General features: G+C 30.7%; 1 protein-coding gene and 1 long non-coding RNA gene across 4 annotated transcripts; one reads left to right on the plus strand and one right to left on the minus strand.

Moving 5' to 3' along the window:
• Positions 1 to 723: 723 nt before the first annotated feature.
• Positions 724 to 11,509, minus strand: LOC140663880 (myrosinase 1). Of its 3 annotated transcripts, XM_072888427.1 has the most exons (11): positions 11,440 to 11,509; positions 11,163 to 11,289; positions 10,481 to 10,593; positions 8,514 to 8,689; positions 8,221 to 8,354; positions 7,792 to 8,125; positions 7,349 to 7,691; positions 6,304 to 6,454; positions 5,528 to 5,769; positions 5,213 to 5,342; positions 724 to 1,203 (listed from the first exon to the last, which is right to left on the minus strand). In XM_072888427.1, exons 4-11 carry the CDS (start codon positions 8,662 to 8,664, stop codon positions 1,123 to 1,125), a joined length of 1,566 nt encoding a protein of 521 aa, XP_072744528.1. In that variant the 5' UTR covers positions 8,665 to 8,689; positions 10,481 to 10,593; positions 11,163 to 11,289; positions 11,440 to 11,509; the 3' UTR covers positions 724 to 1,122. The 3 variants fall into 3 exon arrangements, with proteins under 3 accessions (XP_072744528.1, XP_072744519.1, XP_072744538.1); XM_072888418.1 differs by having other exon boundaries at positions 10,481 to 11,289; XM_072888437.1 differs by lacking the exon at positions 724 to 1,203 and adding an exon at positions 2,358 to 2,402 and having other exon boundaries at positions 10,481 to 11,289; positions 11,440 to 11,508.
• On the plus strand, positions 8,640 to 15,190 carry LOC140663891 (uncharacterized). The gene is made up of 3 exons (XR_012046351.1): positions 8,640 to 8,768; positions 13,839 to 14,005; positions 14,887 to 15,190. It is a non-coding gene; the product is annotated as an uncharacterized lncRNA (long non-coding RNA).
• The last annotated feature ends 12,061 nt before the right edge of the window (positions 15,191 to 27,251 follow it).

The following is a 27,251-nucleotide window of genomic DNA, read 5'->3' on the forward strand; positions in this document are numbered from 1 at the left end:
AATTTCGTTTATTATGTGACAAAACGTGCATTTTTTTTATGAGTAATTACTTTATTTCTTCTATTTTTATACTTTTCTATTTTACTCTATTTTTCTTTTGTTGGAATAATTTATTAAAGTTTTTCACTGTGGATTTTGTATATTTTAAAATTTTATTTTTATTTCTCTGCTTCTATTATATGTGTATTGTATCAATAAATATACTAATGTATATAATATAAATATATATATAGATATACTATATACATTAGTATATTTATTGAAGATAATGATGCAAATCATTACAGTTGTGTTAACTGTAAATATCTTATTGCTAACAATAACAGTTTACAGTTTATACAAACATATAATTTGCGTAACGACTTGCATTAACTTTAATAAATATATTAATGTCATATTATGTATATATTAGAGAAAAGAGCAAATTTAATATTCAAAAATATATTGGTATACAATATAATGCAGAGAAACAAAAATAAAATATACAAAATTTAATCAAAAACTGCAATAAATTATTCTAACAAGAGAAAAATAAAAAAGTACAAAATGGAAAAGTATAAAAATACAATAGAAAAAATAAAATAATATATATATATATATATATATATATATATGTATATATACACCATATATACGAGAAATTTTATCATCCAGTTACATCCTCTTCTTGTTGTGCCATTATCAAAAAGACCATTTTTTTCTCATAAAAACGACATCTCGAAAGGTTATCAAAAAGCGATAGAAAAGGATATTTTCTTCTTGTTGAGCGCCCTTTTGCGCTTCCCCACTTTCTTTGCTACTCGAAACTCGTACGCCAAGAGGCGTAATCGTTTCTGTACCCGATAACGCGTTTTATCCGCCTCCTCTTTCACGTTGCCCTTTGCCGCGATTCACTAAAGGCGGTAGCCTTTGAAAATCACGATTTCGCGGGACGATAAAGGCGCACAGTTATTTGTTGGGAGGACACGGCAAGGTCGACGCGAGGACCGAGGACAAAGGAGATCAGCGCGAAAAAAGGAATGATGCGCGTCGCGCCCGGGAAGATGCAATCTGCCGTAGTATTGTTTGATGAGATTTGCCGGCGGTTATTGTTTCGTACGTCGCAGCCACGAAGTTACACAATTACGTCGACGTCGTTGTACGGATTCGTCTCTCGCGGCGCCTCTCACTGGTCCCTCTTTTCTTCGGCGCTTCCAGCATTCCCTAGAGGACACAAAAGCAGTTGCTGTTGAACGTCCGTAGTAGCATACCGACTTTGCTGGGATTGTTCGGGACTCACAGATTTCTAAACGGTAGATAGAAAGAGAATGAATCAGGGTTTTTTATTCTCGATCACTTTTCTCGACATTTCCGCAATATTTTTGCGTCTTGCGCCAAAACGCTAACAATGTCACAAGATGAGGGGAAAGTAACAATAGACTGTAAGTAAATGGCACACAGAAAGTGTTTCGACAAGTACTTCTTCAGAATTAAATGAGTTAAAATTGGAGATCGAATGTTTTCGATAACACATCGGTGATTTGCGAGATGGGTATTCTTGTTTTTTTTTCTAACTTCTTAAAAGGAAACCTCGCGTATTTTTTCTCTATATTTTTTTTTGGCCTGCATTTTTACTGCTTCTTTTATATAACAGTTGAATATTTCTTTAATAAGCGCGTATATATCAGACTGTTACGATGTAAATTTAAATTCATTAGATGCTCATTTAGCACATGAAATGGTTAGGTTCAATAATCCTGATTATTATTTAAAGAGTCGTGTCAAAGACATTGTATTTTTTCATTTTCAAGATATAAAATTCAATTTGCAAACATGAGAAAAATTTTACCCAATTTTTTAAAAAAAGTTCCACTTATCTTCTCTAGATTTTTTATCGTTATCATCTACTCCTTCATTGAGTATTACTCGAAGAGTTATGTGTCACACATCTGATTACCTGATTTTATAAGGAGGACAATAAAATTAATCGTGAAACTGGCACTGGCGTCTCCGTCTCATTCCACAAATTTGTTCTGCTCTCCGCATGGCGCACAGCTAATCTCACTCATGGGATTCCGGAGCACGGATTTTCGGTCTACGTGCATATATTGTGCACATACAATATTTACATTAGAATGTAAACGATCTTCAAGCAGCCCGAGTTGTTGCGGCGTGTATGCATATTCCTGTCTAGACACCTCTTAGTACTTCGTCGAAACTGTCGAGTCTGCTCGCGCGGTCCGTTTAATATGTACGAATATATAATTATCGAGTTACGGACTGTGCACGCGCAGATGGGTTTGCACGTGTTTACGCAGTATAATTTCATACGCCACGAGTTATCCAAATTATACCAATTATGCGTAAATTATTGTGTATATGGGGATGATGCGCTATACACATCGTGCGAGTACAATTAACACCTGCGAATTTGATATTGAACGATCAAAGATGACTAGAAATGCTGATGAATAGTCGATGATAATTAGTAATGATATACACCTGCATTAGCATCAACATTATCCGTATGTGACATTGAGATCGATATTATATATACATATATTGTACTAACGGTAAATGTAGTTAATATTTAAATAAAGTGTTAATATCAATTGATTTTTGTAATCTTACATATATCGAGTAATTTGGCGCTATCGATCTTAAAGATTCATTGCTCGTTTTGTTAGTGGCCGTTGAATACATTTCACGAACATCGACGAACGAGGATACGAGACACGTATAAATATAATGGCGCTCCTGATATAATTACAGGAGATTCTGCTTGCCGAAGCGCGATCTGTTATTTTCGTCTCTCCTTCTTTTATTAGACGGCAGTATGCATAGAAAGCTGTATAAACGAGATAGGCAGCGGAGCATTCGCAATATCACCCTCACCTGCTCTGCACCCTTTTGTTTAACGCCTTATCTCATCTACTAGCAATTCGATCTATCCAGCGTGCAAGAGAAAACCCGACAAATTAAACGAAGATAGACTATTATTCTTTCTTAAATTATGTAACACGACCCTAATATATATGCTCTCTCTCTCTCTCTTTCCTTCTCTGTCTTTCCCCTTTTCCCTTTACCCTTCTCTCACTCTCTTTCTCTCCCTCCCTCTCTCTCTTACACACACACACCCGCGCGCGCACACACACACATTTTTCGGCTACTATTTTACATTATAAAATACGAAAAATAACCTTGTAAAATGAGTTACTTGTTTCTTACCTCCATTAAAAAAAAATTCAATTATTTAATTTTTAATTTTCAGTGAAATATTCTACATACAATCTGTATTAAAATTAATTAATTTAGAAAAATTTCATTAACATTAATTTTTATTTTTATCGTAAAGCAATTTTTAAATCAGAAAAAGTAAAACTTTTCTCTACAGAATTTTTATCGTCAAGCATTTTTAAACTAGTATGACACTGCAGAACAATTTAACTACAACAATGTTACATATTTTCTTTATGTAAAAATTTAAATTTTTTGGGTAACACAATCTTACGTAAATATTTATAATACATTTGTTTATTCAAACTTTAATCGATAAGTATTGATATGTTTGGATTAATAACAAAAAGAGTAATTAAAAAATTAACTTTTTAATTACTCTTTTTGTTTAAACTCTTCTATTTATCGTAAGAATTGTTTAAAGTGATAAACTTTACTACATTGCTAAACTTTATTGCATTGAAGGTTTGTACGAATAAAAATAACAGACCATATACCATAATGAGTTACTTCGTTTCGCTGAAAGCGTTCTCGTTACTTTGCTACGGTTTTTGCTTTGAACATGCTTTGAAAAGATATTTCCCGAGAGTAATGGCATGCGATTACTTCTTTTTGAAAACCTAGTATTTCGTTTATTTCTCGAATTGTGATTGCTGCAGTTGCTTTGATATTCTTTACACTCTCCAATCGAAGGTCGGAATATTTTTTCCTATCAGAAGTAATATACATATTTGCGACAACTTTTTCTCACCTTGTGTTATGATTATATATTCAGACCTTATAGATTTTTTTACAAATATTGTGTCGTTATTTTTGTTCACGTGTAAAATAATAAATTTTCACGACATTATCCAAATATACACTTAACGCATAATATTTTGACTACTATTTCTTGGGCATAAATTTTAATAGAGACACACTATAATTATAATAAATGATGGCTGTATAGTTCACAGGCAAAACTAACAATATCCTAGCTATTTTTTAGATACAACATAATTAAAAATGAGTACGAGTTAATTGCACTAATTAAAAGTTGACATAATAATTTTTTAATTTATCTATAATTTTCATATTAATATCACATTAATTTAATATAATTTTAAAATTTATGAAGAAAAATTTTAATAATTTTAACGAATTCTTTTATTTTTTATTTTTATATTTATTATAATAGTTATAATTTTTTTAAATATAATAATGAATAAAGAGTAATATTCAATTAGATTAAACTATTAGTCAGTTTGTTTTAATTAGTTTCTAGTAATTAATCAGAAAATAATAACTAAGATATAAATTTTTAACCCAAACTGTTTAAGTCATTTTCTGATAGTTTATTTTATCTAATACGTTTGGCTGGTAGTTGATTAAAATATAATAACTCAAAATATTTTGAGTTTTGATTAAACTATTCTGAATTTTGATAAATTCGTTAAGGTCTATTAATTAATAAATGTTAACAAATTTGATTATTTAGTCTGTTTAGTTGTTTTTGTATATTTTGTTCAGAAAATATTTTTTTAGAACATTGTTATATGTTAAAGAATAAACTTATCTAAATATTAATATGTAATAGCTAGCCATCCAAACAGGATTTTTCATCTAGTAGCGTTATTCTATATATGTCCAATAAATTTAAAATAATGGAAACTAAATCTTCCAATAAATTTAAAATAATGAAAATGAATTTGATGCCAGGAAATAGTTTCTAACTTGTAATCTATTTTTCTATAGGACATTTTTCTAGTTGAAATGTGTTTAAATGGCATTCTTTCTACTATTCAACTACAATAGCAATTTAAAGATAAAGAAATTAATATATGCTAGTCCAAATGGTATACGAGCAATTAATTAACTGTAAAAGATATTATATTTAAAAAAAATATATAGCAAAGTATTTCTATTCAAGCTACATAAGAATTATTTTTTATATAAGATATAGTTTAATGACTTTTTTATATATGCATGCATATATTATTTATTAAACATTTATTACGGTTGGAGAGTCCAAAGTGGAATTAAGTATCCGGGTTGCAATGATATTCTTATACCAGTTCATCGACCATTTTGGAGTTCTAGTTCGATTACTATCCGTGAAGTTAACGTATACTAGTCCAAATCGTACACTATGAAACAATGTAAGATTATATTTTATTAAAATTGTACTCATTGTCAGTAAATTATAATATTTATATAAATTATAATTAGTATATACTTAATATTTTATAATTAGTATATGTAATATTTTTTTTGTACCAAGCCATTAATTGTAAAGAAATATATTAAACTGTAATAAACAATAGTAACTTACCTGTAACCAGACTCCCATTCAAAATTGTCTAAGAGACTCCAAACAGTATAAGCCTTCACATTACATCCATCTTCATAAATGGCTAATAGCATAGCTTTTATGTAGGAATGCAAATAAGATATTCTTGAGTAATCAGAAGTGCAACATTTGTCAGAGAAGCCATTCTCCGTAACATAGATAGGTGGATTATTATATTCTCTTGCAATCTTCTTAATAATTTCTCGAAATCCACTAGGGACGACCTAAAATATATTTTTCTATGTAGATATACACACATAATAATTGGTATTTTTATCATTTATATAGTCAAGAAAATTAATTTGCTAATTGGTTATGTTTTACTAATTGGTGTGAGTTCATTATATGTAAAAAATACAATATGTATGTCAGCATATTTAATTTAATTCAAAATATTCACGCGCATTGTCTCGTAATAATACAACTCAATGCATTCGACAAGTCAATTATTCGTTCTTTTATATAATCAATTATAATTTTATATCTCTTATATTTGATTCAGCTGAATTGTCAAAAGATGTATATTTTCTGAAATGCATTTGATTTTGATTTTTCGACTCTGAGTACAATCTCTGATTTCTTCGTAAAATAAATTATTCATAAGCATAAATTAAACCATCTTAATCGCGTCTGATGTATTAGGATCAAATTAGTGAATTCTGAATAAGCTCTGTACAAATAGAAATATCGAGCTCATAAAAATTGATATCTGCTAATTTGATATATGCAATTAGTATGCATTTTCTGTGGCAACTAACCCTGAGCCAAGGTGAAGCACTTTTAGGCCATGATGGATCCACACTTTCTTTCACGCCAGAATAAGCATACCATTTTTGCCCTTCTGCTCGTGGCACTATTTCTACAAGTTTTGAAGAGTAATGATTCAATCCAAAAAAGTCCGATGTGCCCCTTACAAAAATAAACAAAATAATACGAATTAAAGAAAATAATATTATATTACATTATTGGTAATTAGTTGCTTTATAATAATAATTTTTTCTATTCTTAAATATTTAAACATATACAGATATATGTGTGTGTGTGTGTGTGTGTGTGTATGTTTAAATATTTAAGAATAGAAAAAATTATATATATATATATATATATGTACAATATTATAAAATATTACTTTTTAAATTATTAATAATATGTATACTATATAGGGTGTCTTATTTTAATCTGTCACCTTTTTCTTGGCAGGATAAAGTCGAATAAAAAATATGTCAGATAAAAATTGTTTAATTTGAAGAGGTATATAAAATGGTGCCATTGATCTTGAGTATACGTATATCAAAATCATATAACTAAACACTAAATATTTAACTTTTATATATTCTAGGACAAAAAATTAGAAGAAGCTAAATATTTAGAATAACAAAAATAAAATAATTAGCAATGAAGAGCTGACACGAATATAGAGCGTGAAATAATTTCAAATTTATTTTAAAATAATTCAATTAATTATTTATTTATGATCCATACGTTTCGGATTTTTTTCGAGCCTTCTTCAGTGACTTAAAATAAAACATTCATATAAGATAAAATAGAAAATATATAGAAGCTAAATATTTAGTTTCCAATATTTCATTGAATAAAAAAAGATCTAAAGAAAAATATTAAGTAAGATATAATAAGTAAGACATATGATTATAATGTTTTAAATATGTACATACATATTCAAAATATTATAATTATATGCCATATTTATATATCTATTTTATGTATTCACATTAAGAGATACATTAATTTTAAATTGTTAATAAAGAAAGAGAGAGAGAGAGAGACATACTATAGATTTCTTACTTAATATATTGCACCCATTCTGGCGTAAATTCCGGCAAAAGCGATCTCGGAAAACCATCTAGTTTACTATTTTCAGCTACGTGAATTTTCATAATTGTTGGATAATCGCCAGTTTTCGAAAAAATTGGATGAGCTATCCATGCACAATTAAACTGAAAATGCATATCTACGGCTTCAGTCTCATTAGGATTTTTAGGTAATGCACCTGTACAAGGTATAATTATGCCAATTTTGCCTTTTTGATGTTCTCGAAACTCTTCATTGTAAATATGATAAATCGTGGCATGTGCCTTTAAAACATTATGCATGCATTCAAATATGCCAGGACTGCCTAATTTCTTTCCTAAAAATACATTTTGTTTTGAAAATATATCTGACATAATTTTACTAAAGGTATTAGACATGTTTTGCTGAAGAATAAATAGATATATGCAACAAGATACCTGGTGCTTTCAAACCCATTCCGTATCCTTCGCCGCAAAACACGTGCGGTTCATTGATAGTTGCGAAATATTTAACTTTCGGGCCAAGCTCTTTGAAAATGATTCTCGCATAGTCGGATATCCATTCAACCATCATTTCATTAGTCCAACCACCCATTTCTTCCAAAAATTGTGGATGGCTCCAATGATATAAAGTTACAAACGGTTCGATACCTTTTGCTAACAGTTCGTTAATAAGATTTTTGTAATAATTGAGCCCTTTTTCATTAATTACGTTAGTATAACCAGACGGTATAATACGTGACCAACTGATAGAAAACCTATAAAAATTAACCTAAAATATATTTATATTTTAATTTTTAATATTTTATATGATAATTAACACGTGTATAGTGAAATATATGTGTTTTGTATTTATGCAAGACATACTCCTAATTCATTTAATAACTGCACATCTTCTTTATATTTATGATAAGAATCGCAAGCTACGTCGCCATTGCTACCATTATTTATCAAATTTGGGTTGCTGTGTGTCCATCGGTCCCAAATATTTTCACCTTTACCTTTTTTTAATTTAAATACATTATAATAATTAGTTAATTATAATAAATTAATTAATTGAATTTAACGAGAATATGTTTTATGTACTTATATATTTAAGATCTTAAGCATTTTAATATTTGAATAATGTTTACATATTATCAGAAATGTTATGTATTTACCATCTTCATTCCAAGCTCCTTCTATTTGATATGAGGCCGTAGCTGCGCCTAATAAAAGGTCCTCTGGAATAAGTAACGTATCATTAGCAAATACGTCTGTGACAATAAAAGTAAAACTGACAGCAACTCCGAGAAACAAATAGCTCGCCATTGTGAAGACGACTGACTCACAGTAACTACGATAATTGAATATATTATCAGTATACACTGACCTTTACATGCTCTTTTAAAGATAACCACTTGCCAATATTTACGGTATGTCTATGTATGTTGTGTATGTGTGTGTGTGTGTGTGTGTGTGTGTGGCTGTTTACAATTTCTCTTCTTTTTTCTCAATATCACATATATATATAAAGTGATTTACACTATCTGTGCTTTTCTTAGAAATTCAAACATCAGAAAGTTAAGAAAAAAAATATTCATTACTAAAGCAAAGTAATCATTGGTAATTGTTCCATTTTTCGGAAGAAACCGAAAATAAATGTAACTAGGATCAGTTTTGAAATTTTGAATAAGCACATGGGTCGAATGGGGTATAATTGGATAGAGCTTTGAAAAAGAAACAGCTTTTATTAAATAAAACTTAATTCAATTATCTCTAACAGGTTTTGAGGAGAACGCATTTGTGAATTATTGCAGGCATTCACATATTTAAACATTTTTCTTGAAATCTGTGATAATTACTTTAAAACTGAAACTTTCATGATTACTTTGGGTGCCCTTTAGTGATGAAAATTTTTCCTCTAACTTTCTGCGACGTTCCATTTTTTAGAAAAACAGCTTATACGGATAGTCTAAATCACTTTATATATCACTATGTATATATATGTACACAAGTTTAATCAACGCAATAATTTTAAAGTGACTAATATACTTGACTATGATTTTATTTAATTTGATTTTTAACTCTCTGTATCGTCTCGTTTGTTTAAAACTCAGTTTTTTCTTATAATTTTATTATCAATTTAAAAAATATTTACACGAAATATATATATCATTATGATCATTATGATCATAATGTAGTGTTTTACACACTATAAATACAGGAATATCTTACAAAAATTAATATTTAAATAACTTAAAAAATAAATTTATTTTGCTATTTATAAAAGTGTATTAGGAGGATAGATATTAATGCATTAACATTATTTAAATCAAAAACTTATATATATATAATGTTTCAAATAATGTTAATGTATTAATATCTATTATTCTAATACACTTTTATAAATAACAAAATAAATTCATTTTTTAAGTTATTTGAATATTAATTTTTAAATATTAATTTTAAAATACAACATATTCTTATATAACAATATACCGGGTATTTCAGAAATAGATGAATAAACTTTATATATATTGTTGCGGCCCTGCAATCGGTGGGCTAAAGTTATCTTCAGATGAAGTTGTCTCGGAAAAGTCTTCGTTGTCAAGAGATTAATAAATAAATAACGATTGCCAAATTTTTGAATAGCTGTCGACCGTGTCGGACGTACTTTCGAACGGCTTCGCGAATTTTTCATTTGGTGTACATAATTTATTGTTGTTTATTAAAACGTTATTATTTGTTCCTTTAAATAAGCGTTTTAATTATTTTGCGGCTCACGAGTGTTGGTGTGTTGTGTGTGTGTGTTTCGATTACTATCGAATCGGTGGCACAGACGCAACAATATATATATAAAGTTTAATCATGGCTTGTTTATGTGAATAACGCCTGCAATAATTCACAAGTGCGTTCTCTTCAAAACCTGTCAGTTATTTAAATATGAATTTTTGTAAGATATTCATGTATTTAGAAGTTTAACCATCTATTTCTGAACTACCTTGTATATTGTTATATAAGAATGTGTTGTATTTTAATATTTTAACATATATAACAATAAAATATTAAAATGCAACATATTCTTATATAACAATAAGGTATTTCAGAAATAAATGGCTAAACTTAAAGAGCATATTCTACTTACTGTAAAAATAAAGTTATATAAACAGGATTCGGCACGTTTCCTTTCCAAGTTAAAAACACTTTTCATTTACCACAGATAATATATCGACATCTCATTGTTCTTCTATTCATTTTCTGTTAGATTAGAAGTAAGACCTTTTCATAGATATACGAGAGATTAAAAGTAAAGATAGAAGAAGAAGAGACTCTCGTTTATGATACTCCCGCTGGTACTGTCGAAGTATTCCGAAATTAAATTGTCTCTTTGTGTGACAAAATACGAAATATTCCGAGAATTTTTTAACATCTTCAACAATTCATAAGACATCGATGCGAGACATGCTTTCAAAAGTGTCAGCTTTCAGACTATGTATATATATTTTATAATTTAGGAATAGTGTTTTGTATTAAAAAACATCTATTGCAAAAAACTAACATTACTTTTTGCCCAAGTCGATACAAAATGTATTATGATTTTAACTACATAATTATAAAAGTTCACATAATTTAGCGCACAAGGCCAGTAATTTTGAAAAAATTAAATGCAAAGATAACCAACTCGTTAATATACGCAAAGCTAGCAATTAACAAATGCATTGACGTATTAGATATTAATACGTCAATGAACAAATGTTCTGCAAAGTTATCGACATATTTTTGTCGATTGGGATCTGGTGAATTTTATAGTGTCGCTTATTTCGAACCATTTCAGACATTTGGAGACCTCGAAAAGTCATTTCGTCATTGCTCGCGCTCAATTTTTTTGTTTATCACCGAAAATTCTAACGTTATGAACGTTTCAACAGTAATGTACATTCTTCTTCTAATCATCTGAAAATAAATTTTTTTAAATTAAAAGATGCAGTCTTACACTTTTAAATATATTAGTATATTAATGTGGGATATGGGGGACAGAAAAATGTTATTAACTAAGAAAAGGATTTATTGAGGATATAGAGTATAATATAATGGTGTACGCACAGAATGACGGCTGGATACAGACTGCCCTGAGAGACTGCACTGATTCATCGTGCTCTCTCAATATCTTATACTAATGATTCATCGTGCTTTCTCAATATTTTAATCTGTTATATAAACAATGCTAGATACTCGTGTCGTATGATCTAGCAAGCTATCGCTTGCAAGGTCGCACGCGCGTACATAAAACTTATCTTCTAATAACAGTGCTCTGAGAAATGCAGTATGTTAAATAATGCGTTCTTAATCCTATATTAATAATGTATCAATTACATTATATTGATAATAATTATTTATAATAGTTATCAATTTATTTTTTTTAAATTTATTAATTCTCGAAAAAATGTCTGGAAAAAATTGTCTTTAAAAATCTCTCGGAATTATTACTTAAGTATTATGATACAATTTTCTAAAATAGCTTGATTTTAAATTATCAAGAATATAATTTTCGTGATAAGAAGTAAAATTAACGGAAGAAAAAATTAATTTTAGCGCACTGAGATGCAGAATAAACATGTGTACAAGTAACATTTAAAATCCAAATTGTCACAATTCACCATGTTTTACGGTTTCTTGCGCGTGATTGTTAATTTTGTTAAAGTGATTCTATAATTTAGTTCTGTGTATGCCGGTGAATTTTATTTCTCCTGTGAACTTTTAACACGAATTCGCCACGAAAAATGTTCGTTGATTTCATGGAAACTTCTTACACGTACTTTCGCGCATACTCCTCGTCGTAGTCCCGCAAACGTAATGAATAACAACTTGATTTGATGTAATAAGTTGCTCTACTTTTGAAACTCACGGAAGAAGACTTTAATGTGCAATTATAGCAGAGCTCAATTATAACATAGCTCAAGATTTGTCTCTCTTCGATAATTTATAATCGTAATGATAAAATACAACAATATAATTGAATGAAATTTTTAGAAAACATAATATATGATTATTGTATGCATATGCTTTTTATTAATATTACTTGTATATTTATCACCAAAGTAATCAATAAGTTTAATTATTATATAATTTTTAAACTATGAATTAATTAGATAGATGGATAAATAGACTAATAAATAAAATAGATAGAGACGATAGATAGAAAAATCATATTAATTCTCTTATTATTTAAAAAACAAAATTTTTACATTCGTGTGACAAACATGTTTGTCACATGATATAATATTTCTAAATATTTTTTCTTCTCAATATCGAGTACATTATATAAGAAAAGTTTTCATAAAAGTTTTCATAACTGACACGTTAAATTTTATATATTAGCCGTATTCTTTCCATATGTTTTAATATTCGCATAATAAAGATTGGAAACTGTGGAAACACAAATATTTGTAAAGCATATGTCTATGATAATAAGAGAGTAACAAAAATTAATCTTAATTATGATTCCAACTATCAACAGACAGATATGTTTGCAATGATGCAAATCAGGTACATATGTTTGACTAAATAATCAAGCTTATTACATGTTTACATTGCATAATAGGTTTTATCAAGTAACAATAGACAGTAATAATATATGTATAAAACATTTTACACATACAAACGTAGTAGATCATTTTTATTACTCCTGTATCTGAATTTATCTATATTATAATACTTGTATCTGAATTAATCTATATTATAATACTTGTAATTTTATGGCATTCAGCTAGAGTTAAAAATTAATAAAATTAAATATTTTATTTAATTTACACTATGAAAAATAAATATAAATAAGAGATAAACATAAAATCAAATCTCGTTAGCCAAATGCAAGCGTTATAAATCTCAAAGAAATTTAGACGTTATCTCTGTGTATGATAATTATAGTATCAAATAAACCAAAACTTAATGTATTAATCATATCTATTTTGAATATCTGCAAATATGATTAATAGCACATATACACACACACACACACATATATATATATATATATATATATATATATATATATATATATATATATATGTATATTGTTCGTATCCGAGATCTGAAATACATGAATACATGATATCCCTAAAGAAAAAGATTTTATAACAATTTTGCGCGGTGTTTTTCCCTTTCGATATAATTGCCCAAAAAGTGCATTATTAGAAATTAAATTTACATTTCTTTAAGTGAAAATACGTGGAAGATAAATATAAAAATATCATTTATAAAAATTTTATTTTTTGAAAATTAATTGATTTACTTGCTTATACATATATAAAAACTCTTTTGAATAAAAAAATATTTAATATAAATATTAATTATGTTAACAAAGGTTATATAATTAGCAAAATTTGTTAAATTAGCAATAATTCAGGCAACAGAAACTATTCTAAACATAATAATTAAGAAAAAAAGATTTATTTGCCTTTTTTCTTCCCTACACTTTTAATGTTCTTATTCTTATCTCACAGTGTGATGTTTTCATCTTGCTTGCCTCAAATTAAAATGATGAAAACGTGTGTAGGACGAAGAGTAATACGCTCAGTTTCTAAGAGGACCGTCCTGCCACATTGAAACATCTTCGCGACCTATCCTGAAGAGAAATTTACTCGCCGGCGGGAAATACGTATTCTGACAGGTAATCTCCGCGAAACATTCGGCTCTGAAGCAAGGTTGGGTTATATAACGCAAACAGAAAAATACATTGGAGCACGAAAACTTTGTTGCTAGAGAAGAAGCAGATAACGCTTCTTCTCTCGTTTCCCCTCTCTCCTTTCAAGTGTCTCGATGTTCCGATACAGAATAAGGCGCGTATCCGACATAGCGTACTGAGATGCGCGGCTTTACGATACTTCGCGAAGAAAGTGTATCAGAGGATTCTGCATGCGTATGCATTCCGGTGTGTTGTATAGTCCGCTCGTAAGGTGTGACAGTAATATGAAAAAATAGATATAACGTTACAGCCATTTGCTTCTTTTATTCTTTTATATTCTGCCTCTTTCGTGGCGGAAAATCGAACCAAGTCGCGCGCGTGCCAAGTAGTCCACGTTTATAAATTCTAATTTTCGCTCAGCCCGAATATAAAAGTTCTCGAGTTTTGTGATTTTCACCGAGGCGAATTTCTTATGAGTTTTTTTTTCATCTTGAACGAAAGAGTTCACAATATATACAATTTTTCTTCGGCTATAAATCATTTTATGTTTCGTGACTAATAGCATTTTAATTTATGTCTTTACGACCGAAGAAGAGACTTTGTGGATTCTTATTCTTCCGTACGACGAATGCAATTTCTTCCGTAAGACAGTAGCAAAACGAAGAGACCAGAGAGTCTAATATTCACTTTTAAAAGATATTTTCTCTGAGAAATGCGAAACCATCTGTTATAAAAGTTCCAACGCAAAATTTCATTTATCTACTCCCATTATATGATATCAATTTAGAGTTATACAGATCCGTTGTTTATTTTCATATTACTTACGCTATCTTTTACTGTCCCATTCATTTTGGATTTTCTTTTAGATTTATAGGTATCCAGGAATATTCAGGAAGAGCAAATATATTCTAGTGGATACATACTCTGAGCTTTGATAACAAGGGTCGAACTTTCGGAAATGGAGCATGGTATTACCACCCTGCGTGGATAACCGATCGAACCTTAAAGATAACATTAAATCGGAGCTTTATGTGCCGATTATCCCAATTTTGGGACAAAATCGGAGACTCCTTATCGCTGCAACTCGTCTCATAAAGATGTCGACATATATGTATCGCTTTTAACTCCGTTTACGTGTTATGCAATTTCCCAGAGTTTGCAATCTCTTGATCGTGCTTAAATTAATTAGTATCCATTTATACAATGCCTTTTATACAATAGATTTAATCTTCGTTTTATAGTTAAAAAATTCTGATAATACATTTTATTAGAAAAATCAGTTTCAAATGTATCAAAAGTTGGACATGTGAATAAATCGGATATTATTAGACTGTTCACGTCATAAATTTTCATTTAAATACTGAAAACAGGCGCCGAGCAGTACTTTTGGTCCTTTACTTTTTAATTAGATCGTCTGCAAAGTTCCGATTAAATTCGCGCGAGCATTTTCGTAGTAGTCGAGACTAAGCTATATAATTTAGGTCGCCAAGGTAAACGGCTACGATGCTACGGCATCTTCCCGAATCCGTCAGCCTAATCCATCTTATCAAAATATGTTCTGGTATGTTATATGGAAAACTACATAAATCGAATTGCTTGCATCTGACTTGAACAGAAGTTTTAGAAATTTTTAACAATCTTAATTATGCTCTTTTTAAATGTGCACATATATTTTTAGACAATCTTTCTGAATGTGCAAGATATTTTTATATTTTTATGAGTAGCAAACTAGTTTCATTATATAAATGAGATTATTTTTTTCTCTCTACTCTTTTTTATATTTTTTAATCTTCTTTGTATTCTTTATCTTCTTTATATATTTTTATTCTTCTTTTTATTTTAATTCTTATACTCTGCAAAATACTTGATAATTTTAATATATCAGAGAATGAATTTTAATATTCTATCTTAAATTGATTAATAAAAGGAAATAGAATTATCATGATATGAAATGGATTAGTGAAATGGAATATATGTATTTGTTTGTAAAATTTTTATTATTTTAAAGTAATTCGATCAATATCTAACTAAGTTGTAAATTGTTATCTGTATTAATTCTTCGTGACGTAAAGCTAATCCGGGATGGCAGCTATCGAAATTTCGAGACTCGTTGCTTATGAATACCCACGTGTATTCACCGCGCTCGTATAGCCACAGAGCCAATAATGGCGCCATGAGTTTATTACTTGCATAAATTAAGCAGCGCGGATAATAACCTTCTCGTTATGCCGTCTACAGTTCCACCGATAACCGCACTCTCGAATACAAAGAGGATATAACTGTGGTTTAACAAACCATGACGTTCCGCTGCTGTCCCGACGATTAACAGATAAACGAACATTAATGTTCATCTTTGTTTGAGAAAGTTTTAATATCCTCACAATATTTGCAAATGTTACTTCAGCCAATCTAAATCAATAGAATCGCCTTTTACAATATTAAATTTCACAGAACGTTATATTTTTAATGCCCAAGATATTCGTTGATTGCGTCATTATTTTTTAATGGATGGTTACATCTAGATTGATCGAGTACTTATTATTTAAAAATTGTGAAATTGATCGTTTTTTAATTCTAAATGATCGAGTAGCACAAGACTAGGCTGCAAAAATAAAAAGTTATATATTATAAATCAAGTTAAGATAAATAACAGCTACTTTAATATCAATATTAAGCAGGCATTAATAGTTTCTATTATAATTGAAGTTTTTATTCATTTATAAGATTTTAAATATATCACACAAAATTTATTTATTATCGTTTATCAATTCTAATAAAAATTTATTTTTGAACTTAAATGAATTAAATGTATTTGAATTTTAAATGTAATTGAATTTTAATGATAAATGGTCATCTGCTACTAAAGAATTGTTGAGCACTTCAATTTTACTGAATCTATTGCACGCTAAGCGTGTTAATTACGGAACATCTAACGCAACATTATAATAAAAAAATTTTACAAGAAAATCCTTAGTGTGATTTATTTAACACATATTGCCAAAGATATATAAGGAAACTTTTTAAACCCGAAAATTCTGATTTTAATGAAACTTTACTACACGTATAGAGAAGATAAATAGATAAATTTAGAAATTTTTAGTTGCTGCTTAAAAACAATTCTAAGGAGTGAAACCATTTCTTATATATGTAGAGCAATTTTTTATTTTCTCAATATCTTGAAAATGGTTATCAAAAAATATTTTAAACAAAAGTTTTATTTAATAAAAGTTCCTTTATTTAATAAAATTTTATTAAATACTTATGTTAATAAAATTTAATTTCAATTTTTTTTCCAAATGTTATTAATATAATTAAATAGAGATGTTTTTACTATAAAACTTTTATATAAAACATTTTTTGATACTTATCTCAAATAATTTTTAAAATATATCGAGGAAATAAAAAAAAAACCGCTTTACATATAAGATGGTTTCACTTCTTAAAATTATTTTTGAGTAGCAATTGAAAATTTCTAAATTCATTTTATTTACATTCTCTATATGTATGTAAAGTTTCATTAAAATCAAAATTTTTGGATTCCCTTATTAACTCTTTGAATCACGAATTCTTCTAATTATCAGTATTTTATAAAATTTGGTATATAAGGGTTTTTGGGGTTGTTGATTACGAATCTGTTGTCAGATTTTCAAAATTCAAGATAGCGGATCCAATATGGCAGACGAGATTTTCAAAATTTTACTTCTGCCATATTGGATCCCTATATTAAATTTTGGAAATTAAATTTTTTTTCCTTTAGATTCAGATTCTGCGATCTAAAAAAACCTTCAGAGAAAAAATTTTAAAAAAAATACAACTGTTACTTTCAATTTAGAACAAAAAATATTGTTTTTTATATATTTTTCTCAAAAAAAGAAGGATTTAATAAAAACAATACAGTGGAAAATCTAAAAAAATTCTGAAAATACTTTAGAGTGTACTAGGATTATAAAAAAATTGCCGTATTTATTGTCATAATAGATTAGTAGAAAATGTATTTTTTTGTAAAAAAAAGTATTAATTTTGACTGTTTGTTTATATATAGAAAATGTATTTTTGCAATTAACAATTAATGACTGTTCATATTTTTTTTACACTTATTGATGTTCTAGAGACTCTGTAGAAACAAAAAATCCGGTATTTATTGATAAAAAAATAATTAAAACAATAAAAAACTACGAAAAAAAAGGTGGTTCTCTAGGTGACCCGCTGTGACTCAAAGGGTTAAATAGCATATATCTGGTCCGTTCGATATAAATATTGCTTCGGCTACGCGTCTTCCGCGTCAAAAGAAGGTCCATCCGGCCGTTAAGCACATTAAGGGTCTTAATATCAATGCGAATATCATACATGACAAGGCGAGCAGAACTGCCGGTGCAAAAGGAGACGCCGCGCGGCACAATAAACTATTCTCCGTGAGGCAAAACACGAGCTCTGGCGCCAGTATAACCGAAGCCCAACGTGCTGCTTCATTATGCGTTGCGACGTGGCAAAGTGCCAAGGTCTATGATAAAGGAGGCGACCATGTCGCGCCCGGGTGAGCCCACTCTATACCTCTCCGTCTTTCCGCCCTTTCGCCATAACGCGGAGGCGGCATGCACCCTCTGACGAGCGTCTACCGTCCATCGCTTCTTCCGTCTCTTCTTGTACGCGGATACCGCGGCGACACGTTGTCGTCCTTTTCTCTCCAACACTCTTAACATCATTGTTCTCTCCTCCGTTCTACTTTTCCTATTCGTTTTTCTTTAGAATTCTATATCAGTGATTTGATTATCGTAAAGGGTCAGATTAGCGTTTCAAATAATTAAAATTAATATCACGAATAATGCAAGATTTCTGAGATGAATATTTTGATCGATTTTTAATAGTTTGCATTACGTCACGGCAACTTTTTTAATCATCAGTCTAGCGTAGTCTCCACTCTGCTCATTGCCGTATACATGCACATCGTCTGCATCGGAAGAGCTCTGCCGCGGTTAATTACACGACGCTTGCATGCGCGATGATCAGTTTCTTAGATTAGCGGCAGGCAATTCCTACACGCCGCAGGAAGTCAACCATGAATCAAGCGAACGCCTATGGCGTCTGACACATTGCGCGTCTCGAGTTCTTCACCCTTAAAGTTGCCGGGCTAGAAGTCGAAGGTTGTAACTTGTTGCCGGAACTTCGTGAACACGGCTACCGCAAGAAAGCCGAATTACACGGAGCTCCGCGTTACGAAACTCGATCTATGCCGAAGGGAATGAAATAATTATATCTTTCCGAAGCAAGTTTCAATTATACAGATAATATCAATATCTTACCAATGGGACATTTCGTAGCTACTCTTGTTCCGAAACATTAAATAATAACACAGCTGCAGCCGGTACCAAAGTAGATATGCAGAATACTATTTTCTTTGTATGTAATTTTAACTTCCCCTCGTAATATTATCTTTCAAGAGAATTTACCTTTGCAAAAGAGATATACACATCTCTAAAATGTGATTTCTATTCTGGAAAAAAATGTAACCTAATTTAAAAAAAAAGGACGCTTATAAATATCGTACTTATTCTGAGAATTTGAACGTGTTTGCCGTCTAATTCCAACAAACGAGATTTTATTTTCACCGCTATGTACGTGAGAGAGGCACTCACTTCGTATGTGTGTTACGATACCGCAAGTTTTTTACACATTTCCTATTCCCATTTAAATACTTCTCAGTCAGGTATGGATAAAGTTATACGCGAATAATGCTTACATCCAATTACGGTAACCAGCGTTTTCAATAAAAACGGTACTTTCTGTTTGCGCATTCCGCGCCGGCTAACGAGCCGTTGGTTTGCCACTTAAACTTTTCCATTGTGTGCTCTGTCATTTCCAGCCGCGAGGAATTTTCGGTATTCGCCGAGAGATCTCGTATAATTGCACGGATTACGCGAAAAGACCGAGCATACCGGATAACCACGGATTACACGGCGGTCCGCGTGACGCACGAATCAACCAAATCGTGATTTTCGTAAAATTGCTTCCTCGATTTAACAATGCTTGTTCCGAGGGTTGCGGTATCTCTTGTAAACCAATAGCGTATAGCGCATCCACGATCATATTTAGGTACCGAGCTGCACTGTATCAACGAGAGGTCACCTGCGACCGCACGCTCGATTAATTAATCTAGTCAATCACTTAACAGACATCGTATAAATAAACTAAAATACGAAGGTAAACCACAATTGCACGCTCGTTCAGTGCAACGCAGCGAAATATTAATTGCTTCTTCCGGAACAATAGAATTTGGAAATACATATCTTTTTGCATGTGTCATCGATATTTGATTTTATGTTAAAATATAATAGCCGTAATTCAATACAATCGAGCTTTTTTGCGTAATATAATTGAAAGACCTAATAAACTTTGAGTTTCGTATAAAATAATTGTAATATGAAACTAATATGTAATTAATAAACAATAAGTTACATCGTTTGAAATAAAATACAATATAAAATATTATTGTCTGTAACTTTTAAATTTATTATTTAATATATACAAAAAAAAAAAAAAAAGAAATTGACAATTGTGATAATAATAAAAATTGTAACAATGACATTAATTGTGACAATAATAAAGAAATATTATTAAAATAAAATGAATTTTTGCAAAGTTTTCTTTCTTATACGGTTTAAGATATTATTGCCTCAAATCGTCCAATTGTGATACAGCGAGGAAATAAAAAGCGTTCAATATCACAGTTTTGCACCCGGCGCGCGCAAAGAAATACCACAAGGGGGTGTCACAGAGAAAGACATATTTCTAGTTTTAGAACGACTGGAACGACAGCGGATAAGACGAGTGAGTTCATTTCGTGAACTTGTACGTGTCGGCATCGAGTTACTCGAGGCGCTTAAGAATGCGACGTTGCTAATAAATGGCGGTTCGTCTTACACGAAACGAACTATTATTTCGTATCTTATAGAGCAGATTATTTTATTCTCACGACATGCTTCTCCGCTTTTATCCTAGAATTAATCTTTCGAATTAATGTCCGCTGCGAGCGTTCTTCTCGTGAAAATCGATTTATAAAAAATGCGCCGCAAAAAGCGACAAATGTAAAAAATTGAGTCGTGAAATTAAATGAAAATTGACATTTCTACTACAGACAGAATGAAGATAAAATCAAAGGAACATTGCGATAATATAATTCATCAGATATCTTACGTTATTATAAATAAAAATTTACGTATTGCAAAATCAGATATATATTTTATTACATATTTTATATCTATATATACATATATTTTATTATCCATGTATTGTATTGTACAGAAAATATGTTCTGCGGAAAAATAGAAAAATATATCAAGCAAAATCAAAACATCTCCCATCTTTTTCAGTTCGCAAAAACAATAGTATTATTTAATAAAGATAACTGTTTAATAAAAAGACAATATTCTTTTTTAAGAAACATCTACCTATATTTAATGTTTTTATTTTGAATATTCAGAAATCGTCAAAACAATTTTTGAAAGAAAAAAGAAAACGATTTGTGACCCATCACTTATTCGTGAGAATAGTGGATGGTCTTATGATCCATCTTTCTCGTGTGATGAAGTAGGAAGATTTCATGCTGCACAAAGAGAACTTTTCCATGTTCTCTTGAATAGGATCGCCACAAAAGACAGACGGAGAACAGAATATCCAACCTCGATATTACAACACTGTGAAAGAGTATATTTATACGACCTAGTTTTACATAAATCCTTCGGTATTATTTCGGCAATTTTTATTCCGACTTGTTATTATTCTCGGAACAAGGATAACTTGCGGAAATGTTAAATAATTCCGATAAACGATATTACATCCGACATGCATAAAATATCGCGCAGAGACTTATAAAGTAACATAAATTAGAGATCCGATACATTTTCCGATAAATGTTTATTATGCGATAGAATTTATTTAAGAAGTATTGAAAAATAAAATTTCGCGCGTATAATGATAATAGTTTTTTATAGGCGAAAGATTCTCACGTATATAAATCATATAAAGCGAGAAAAGTCTCCCTGTCACAAATCATCTATTTCACATCGCGAAATGTCCACTAACGCCATTCAGGGTGCACTGAACTAGATTAAAGTGACTTTCGTTCCGAAACTGTTGATACGGATCAAAAAGCATTAAAATTTAATGTTTCACGTATTTCACTGCCGTCTCTGGACGACAGGTATCGATAAAGTTACTAAAGCTGCCTATATGCCCGACTGCCGTCAGCTCGTTTGGAATTTCAGTTGGCTATTACAGTAACATCACACCGTATGCGGGAGCATTTACACTAGTATTATGTACTCATGTTTAGGAATGTTATTTGAAAGTTCGTGGAAGGTAGCCGGCGGTAATGTCGGCCAAATTTCAAATACTGTGAACATTGCGGATACGAGTCATGCGAACTCCCCGCAATTCGCAAATATGTTACGTAGTATCATTAAGGAAATATTTTCACAAGCTCAAATTGTTCATTATGTACTCTATAGTTTCTAACTTTCTGTTAAAAAATTATAATTCGTCTCGTGAAAATAATTAATTGCCAAGCTTAATAAAAAGGCAAGATATATATGAAATTATTTATCAACATTTATTTAATAAAGGAGCTCGAGGATATTACGTTATAAACGTGCCGTTACTAATGTATATTAACTAGCAAAAGTTAATAGCAGAATTCTTGATATTAGCGAACAAGAAATAATAAATAAGAAAATGTTTTCATATATTCCCGAATTTATGTAATACGATTGAATTCCCGAAAGAAAACTAATGTCCGCCGCACATTGAGACAGCAAGAAGCGTTAGTTACACTCTACGAACATCGGCCCAATTTCAGAAATGTTTCGATGTAAAGGAGAAGAATAGCACGGGGATGGACTGAATTTATATCCCTGCATCCAATTTCTACGACGGTGTATAGAGTAGACTTCGACTATCGTTACTGGTACGCTTCGATGCATGGCATGCGGCGCGAATAGCGACGCTGCAAGCCATTGCAAACGGGCGATGCGACGGGACGCGACGTCGGTGGCCGTTTTACAAAGCGATATATATCGCTCCCGGGTATACTTTTATTCCGCAAATATTCATAAATCTACGGAAAGAATAAAAGGCCTGCTTATTCCGCTCGCCTTTTGTTGTCGGCGGCGCGGCGGCGAGCCGTTGAAAGCAAACGTCGCAGTTAAATGGCTGGACGTAATTTTCCCGTTGTTCTCTTGGTCGGAAGAAACGACATTTTTGCCAATCCCGCGTGCTTTCTCATGTTAACGAGCTTCGAACTCGTTTCGTACTTCGTCCCATCCCGTAACCACCAACGCGAAATCTACCTCCTTCCCCTTTAGAAGCGAGAGAAAGTTCGGATGAAAGAAAAGCGGTAAAGTTTGCCCCGGGGAAAACGATGAGCGGAGTATCAAACGTGAGATTCTCTCGCGCGTAGATTGATTTATATTTGATTTAATTCTTGTTTTACACTATTTTAGCATGCATACGTTTTTATTTTGATTTAACGTTAAATAAAATCTTTTATTTATTTCAAGCAAATTGCGCAATATTTACTGTACCATTTTTCATTTGCTGTACGATTTAATTCGATTTAATCCGGAGGCATTCTGCGTTTGTAATGAAAAAGTACGCTGTTTGCAATGAGTTAACGAAACGATAAGACGTACTTGCTTGTTTTGCCATATAATTCGTGCACGAAATGAAATAGATTTCCCGCGGGAATATTACAACGTAGGTAGCTTCAGCCCTCGACGAATATCGTGTGGTAATCAATGTTAAAAATAACTCTCAATTTTGGGCAATCCTCTCTCTCTGCACCAATCAGTCTCCCTTCACGTAGTCAATTTAAGTTCTCCCATATATCACAAAATGTTATATCTAGGTGTACAATTAAGTTTCCTATGTAAGTCAAAACTTATTATATGCTATTATAGTTTGCGTTTGGTGCAATTATAAGCAATAAGTATCGCGAATAAATATATTATAACAATATATATATATATATATATATATATATATATATATATATATATATATATAAATTGTTGGACGTACGAGAAAATACGTGCATTTCGAACTATCCGATAATCAGCAAAATTGTGTAAGTGTAGGTATATGTGAGATACTTCCGAAATACTCCGAACAACACCAGCTTGTCCGAGCCCTCTCCAACTGCCGGATAATTACCTAGGGGACACTCGGGAAACGGCTACGTTTACGATAATGCACAATGCAATTCTCATTACATTGCACCGAGGTACGTGCTCTTGTGGAGGAGACGACATTATTGCATCCCGCAGGATCTTGCCCAAAATGGGTCAGGAACACCCTGTGGCTTGTGCTCAAACGCGATAACAGCCACTTAAGCATTGTTCCCGGTACGATCGAAGGTACCTCCCGAATCGTCCACAATCTCGACGGAATGATCTCTCGGGAGGCGACCACGGCCAGGGGCCAGGGTGTTATATCGATTGATGCCGGCGAAAAAGTGAATCGAATGCGCTCTTTGAAGCGGAGAATCGAGTTGAAAGGCTTGTTGTGGTATTATCGAGTTTTAGTAGAACCGAGTTTGCATGAAAGCAAATCGCTATAATAACTAACAACTGCTCTCGAGTGCCAGATACATGTCGAGAGCAAACAATCGCAGTTTTTCCAGAAAAAGCCTGTCAGATCATAAACCAGGTCGAGTTCTATAATGTTAATCGCAAATTTGCCTGCTCATTATAAAACATAAATTCTCCACGCACTTTCAAAAATGCTGAGATGTATAAAATCGCTCGCAGAGATGATGGAATTACAGAACTTTCTCCAAATGTATATAAATGTGAGTTGCTTATTCCTTTAATATGACGAACATATAGTCCCAACGTCATTCTTTTACTAAATGATAATTATGCAAAGAACACTGACGAAGTAGAAATATGTAACATTTAAAATATTTCAATATGTAATATTGAAAATTAAATTAGCATTGTTATACTATATCACTAATTTTACGGGTCAAAATAGTTTTTATAACGAGTATTAAGTAAAAGTAATTAAACAACCTGCCTTCATTATATAATTAATAGTAATTTTTTGTATTCTAATCCTTCCTATACATTTATTGATTGACATCCTTTTGCCATTCTAACAAATGTCCTACTAATATATAATCGTATTAATTAAGAAACAAATTAAGATTATTTTAAATTAAAACATTACAAAAAAAATTAAGATGCATCTTTTTTAAAGATATACTGGTTTCCTCTGAAACGAAGTAAGAAGACTCTAATGGCAATAAGAGTGGAAAACTTTTTTGCCTTTTCAAAGTATGAGAGATTATATCAGAAGAAAAATGCCAATGCTTTATTTTTCTACGTTATTGCGAGCTATCGTGAGCAACAAGGAAGCATGTCCCGACGGAATAAGGATCTCAGCGGATCTTTCGAACGGGACAAAGGGAACGATCGATCGTTCTTCTAGTCCAGAACTGTGGCTACTGTAGAGTCTAGCCTTGATCATAGCCAGTAGAGAAATCCAATATAAGTTGCCAATAAGACGGCAGTTGCCGCTGCTCTTGCCCACAAATTAAAACTATCCCCTCTTGCTAAATCTTTCTTCGCTTTTATTCTTTTTCCTTCAGTAGTATCGTCGCGTAATATTTGATGATTGAAACAACTAGCACAGCAATATTTTTTTAATAACAAACATTTAAGTGAAAACAATTATGTGTTTAAAAAGTTTTAATTATAAAATGAAGAAATAATTTTATCTATTCTTATAGTTTGCAATTTATCATCGTAATAAATATTTAAAAGCATATAAATGTATATAAGACATGAATAATATATATAACAAGAATTTCTTTTGGAAAATTAAACAGTTACATTGTATAATTGCAATTAAAAAAAGTACCTAAATATTTTCTGTGAGACTAAAAAAATGTTCTGAATATTTCGAGTATCATTTTTGTATTAAACAAGGATTTGATAATTTTTATGTCAATATTTCAGGCGCGCAACGAACTGTTATAAATTGCAATTTAAATTGCATTGTAGTGAATAAAATTTGCATTTTTGTATATATTACTCCATGATAATGATATTTATGATGTAAACATATCTTGTAATAATAAAATAAAATCGTGTATAACTTATTTATAAGTTTATATTATTAACCCTTATTCCATACTGATGGGTTATTTTTGTCCGTGATTTTCCAAACAGCATCAATTTCTCGAAAATAAGTAATTATAAAATAATATATTCAAGCAAATTATTTTTCAGATTTATTATTTTAGTTTTAGAAGGATTAGAGAAGGTATCAAATTTTTTACAACACTTTTACATATTAATAAAGTTATCGAAAATACTGACCCACTTGTACGATTAGAAGATGCCAAAAACGATAGTATATAATAAAGATTAATAATAACTATAGCATTTATATCACATAGCGTTATCAGCTTTTTGCGTAAACCGATAGTACACCTTCGTACACCAGAATAGTACCATTTAAATTACTAATATCTGTCTTTTACTTTTGTCCATTTGCTTGCTGATGGATTTTTCGGATCTCACACTTCCACATTTTCCGGAATTTGACACAAGCATCCGTTTGGTACACATTGTATTTAGATGACTGTCTATATGCAGAAGTAAAATCTTCCTCCGTTAGATCTGTGAAAATTTTGTATAAATAATTAACGGGGAAAAGTGGTTTATAATATATTCTCACTATGTCTAAACATACATAGTGGAAAGCAAATTAATTAAATCAAAATCAGTGATTATAATTCATATGAGATTTTATATATCGATTTTAATAAAATTTATCTTATAATGTTATTTATTTTTATTATAAACATTGATGTAATATTACAATAAATAAAAATATTGTCTACATTAAATATATTACAGCAGCTATATAAAGAAGATATATAATCGCTATCCGTTAAGTGCGCTTCCATGTTCATATCCTCTTATGTATATGAATATCTCACAAAGATATTTCTCGTTGATGCAACGAGGAAACCAGGAACTGCATAGATGATTTATAACTGAATACGTTTAAATAAAGAAAAAAGCGCTTCCTTATTTATAGTAAGTGCAGGATTCAGTAATACATTAGTAAAAATATACTTTGTTGTAATGGCACAAAATGTGTCCTTTATTTTAATTGACGTAAAAGTTGCTTTTTTAATACTAAACAACTTTTTATATAGATAAGTACT

Source organism: Anoplolepis gracilipes, chromosome 1, assembly GCF_047496725.1.
Source record: "Anoplolepis gracilipes chromosome 1, ASM4749672v1, whole genome shotgun sequence".
Classification (NCBI taxonomy): Eukaryota; Metazoa; Arthropoda; class Insecta; order Hymenoptera; family Formicidae; genus Anoplolepis; species Anoplolepis gracilipes.

Excerpts from the sequence above, each read along its gene's own strand:
- LOC140663880 (XM_072888427.1), bottom strand. The coding sequence starts at position 8,664 with ATGGCGAGCTATTTGTTTCTCGGAGTTGCTGTCAGTTTTACTTTTATT. Across the intron at positions 8,126-8,220 it reads AGTTATTAAATGAATTAGGA|GTTAATTTTTATAGGTTTTC; the intron begins GTATGTCTTGCA and ends AATATATTTTAG. Across the intron at positions 1,204-5,212 it reads CCACTTTGGACTCTCCAACC|GGAATGCTGGAAGCGCCGAA; the intron begins GTAATAAATGTT and ends TGTGTCCTCTAG.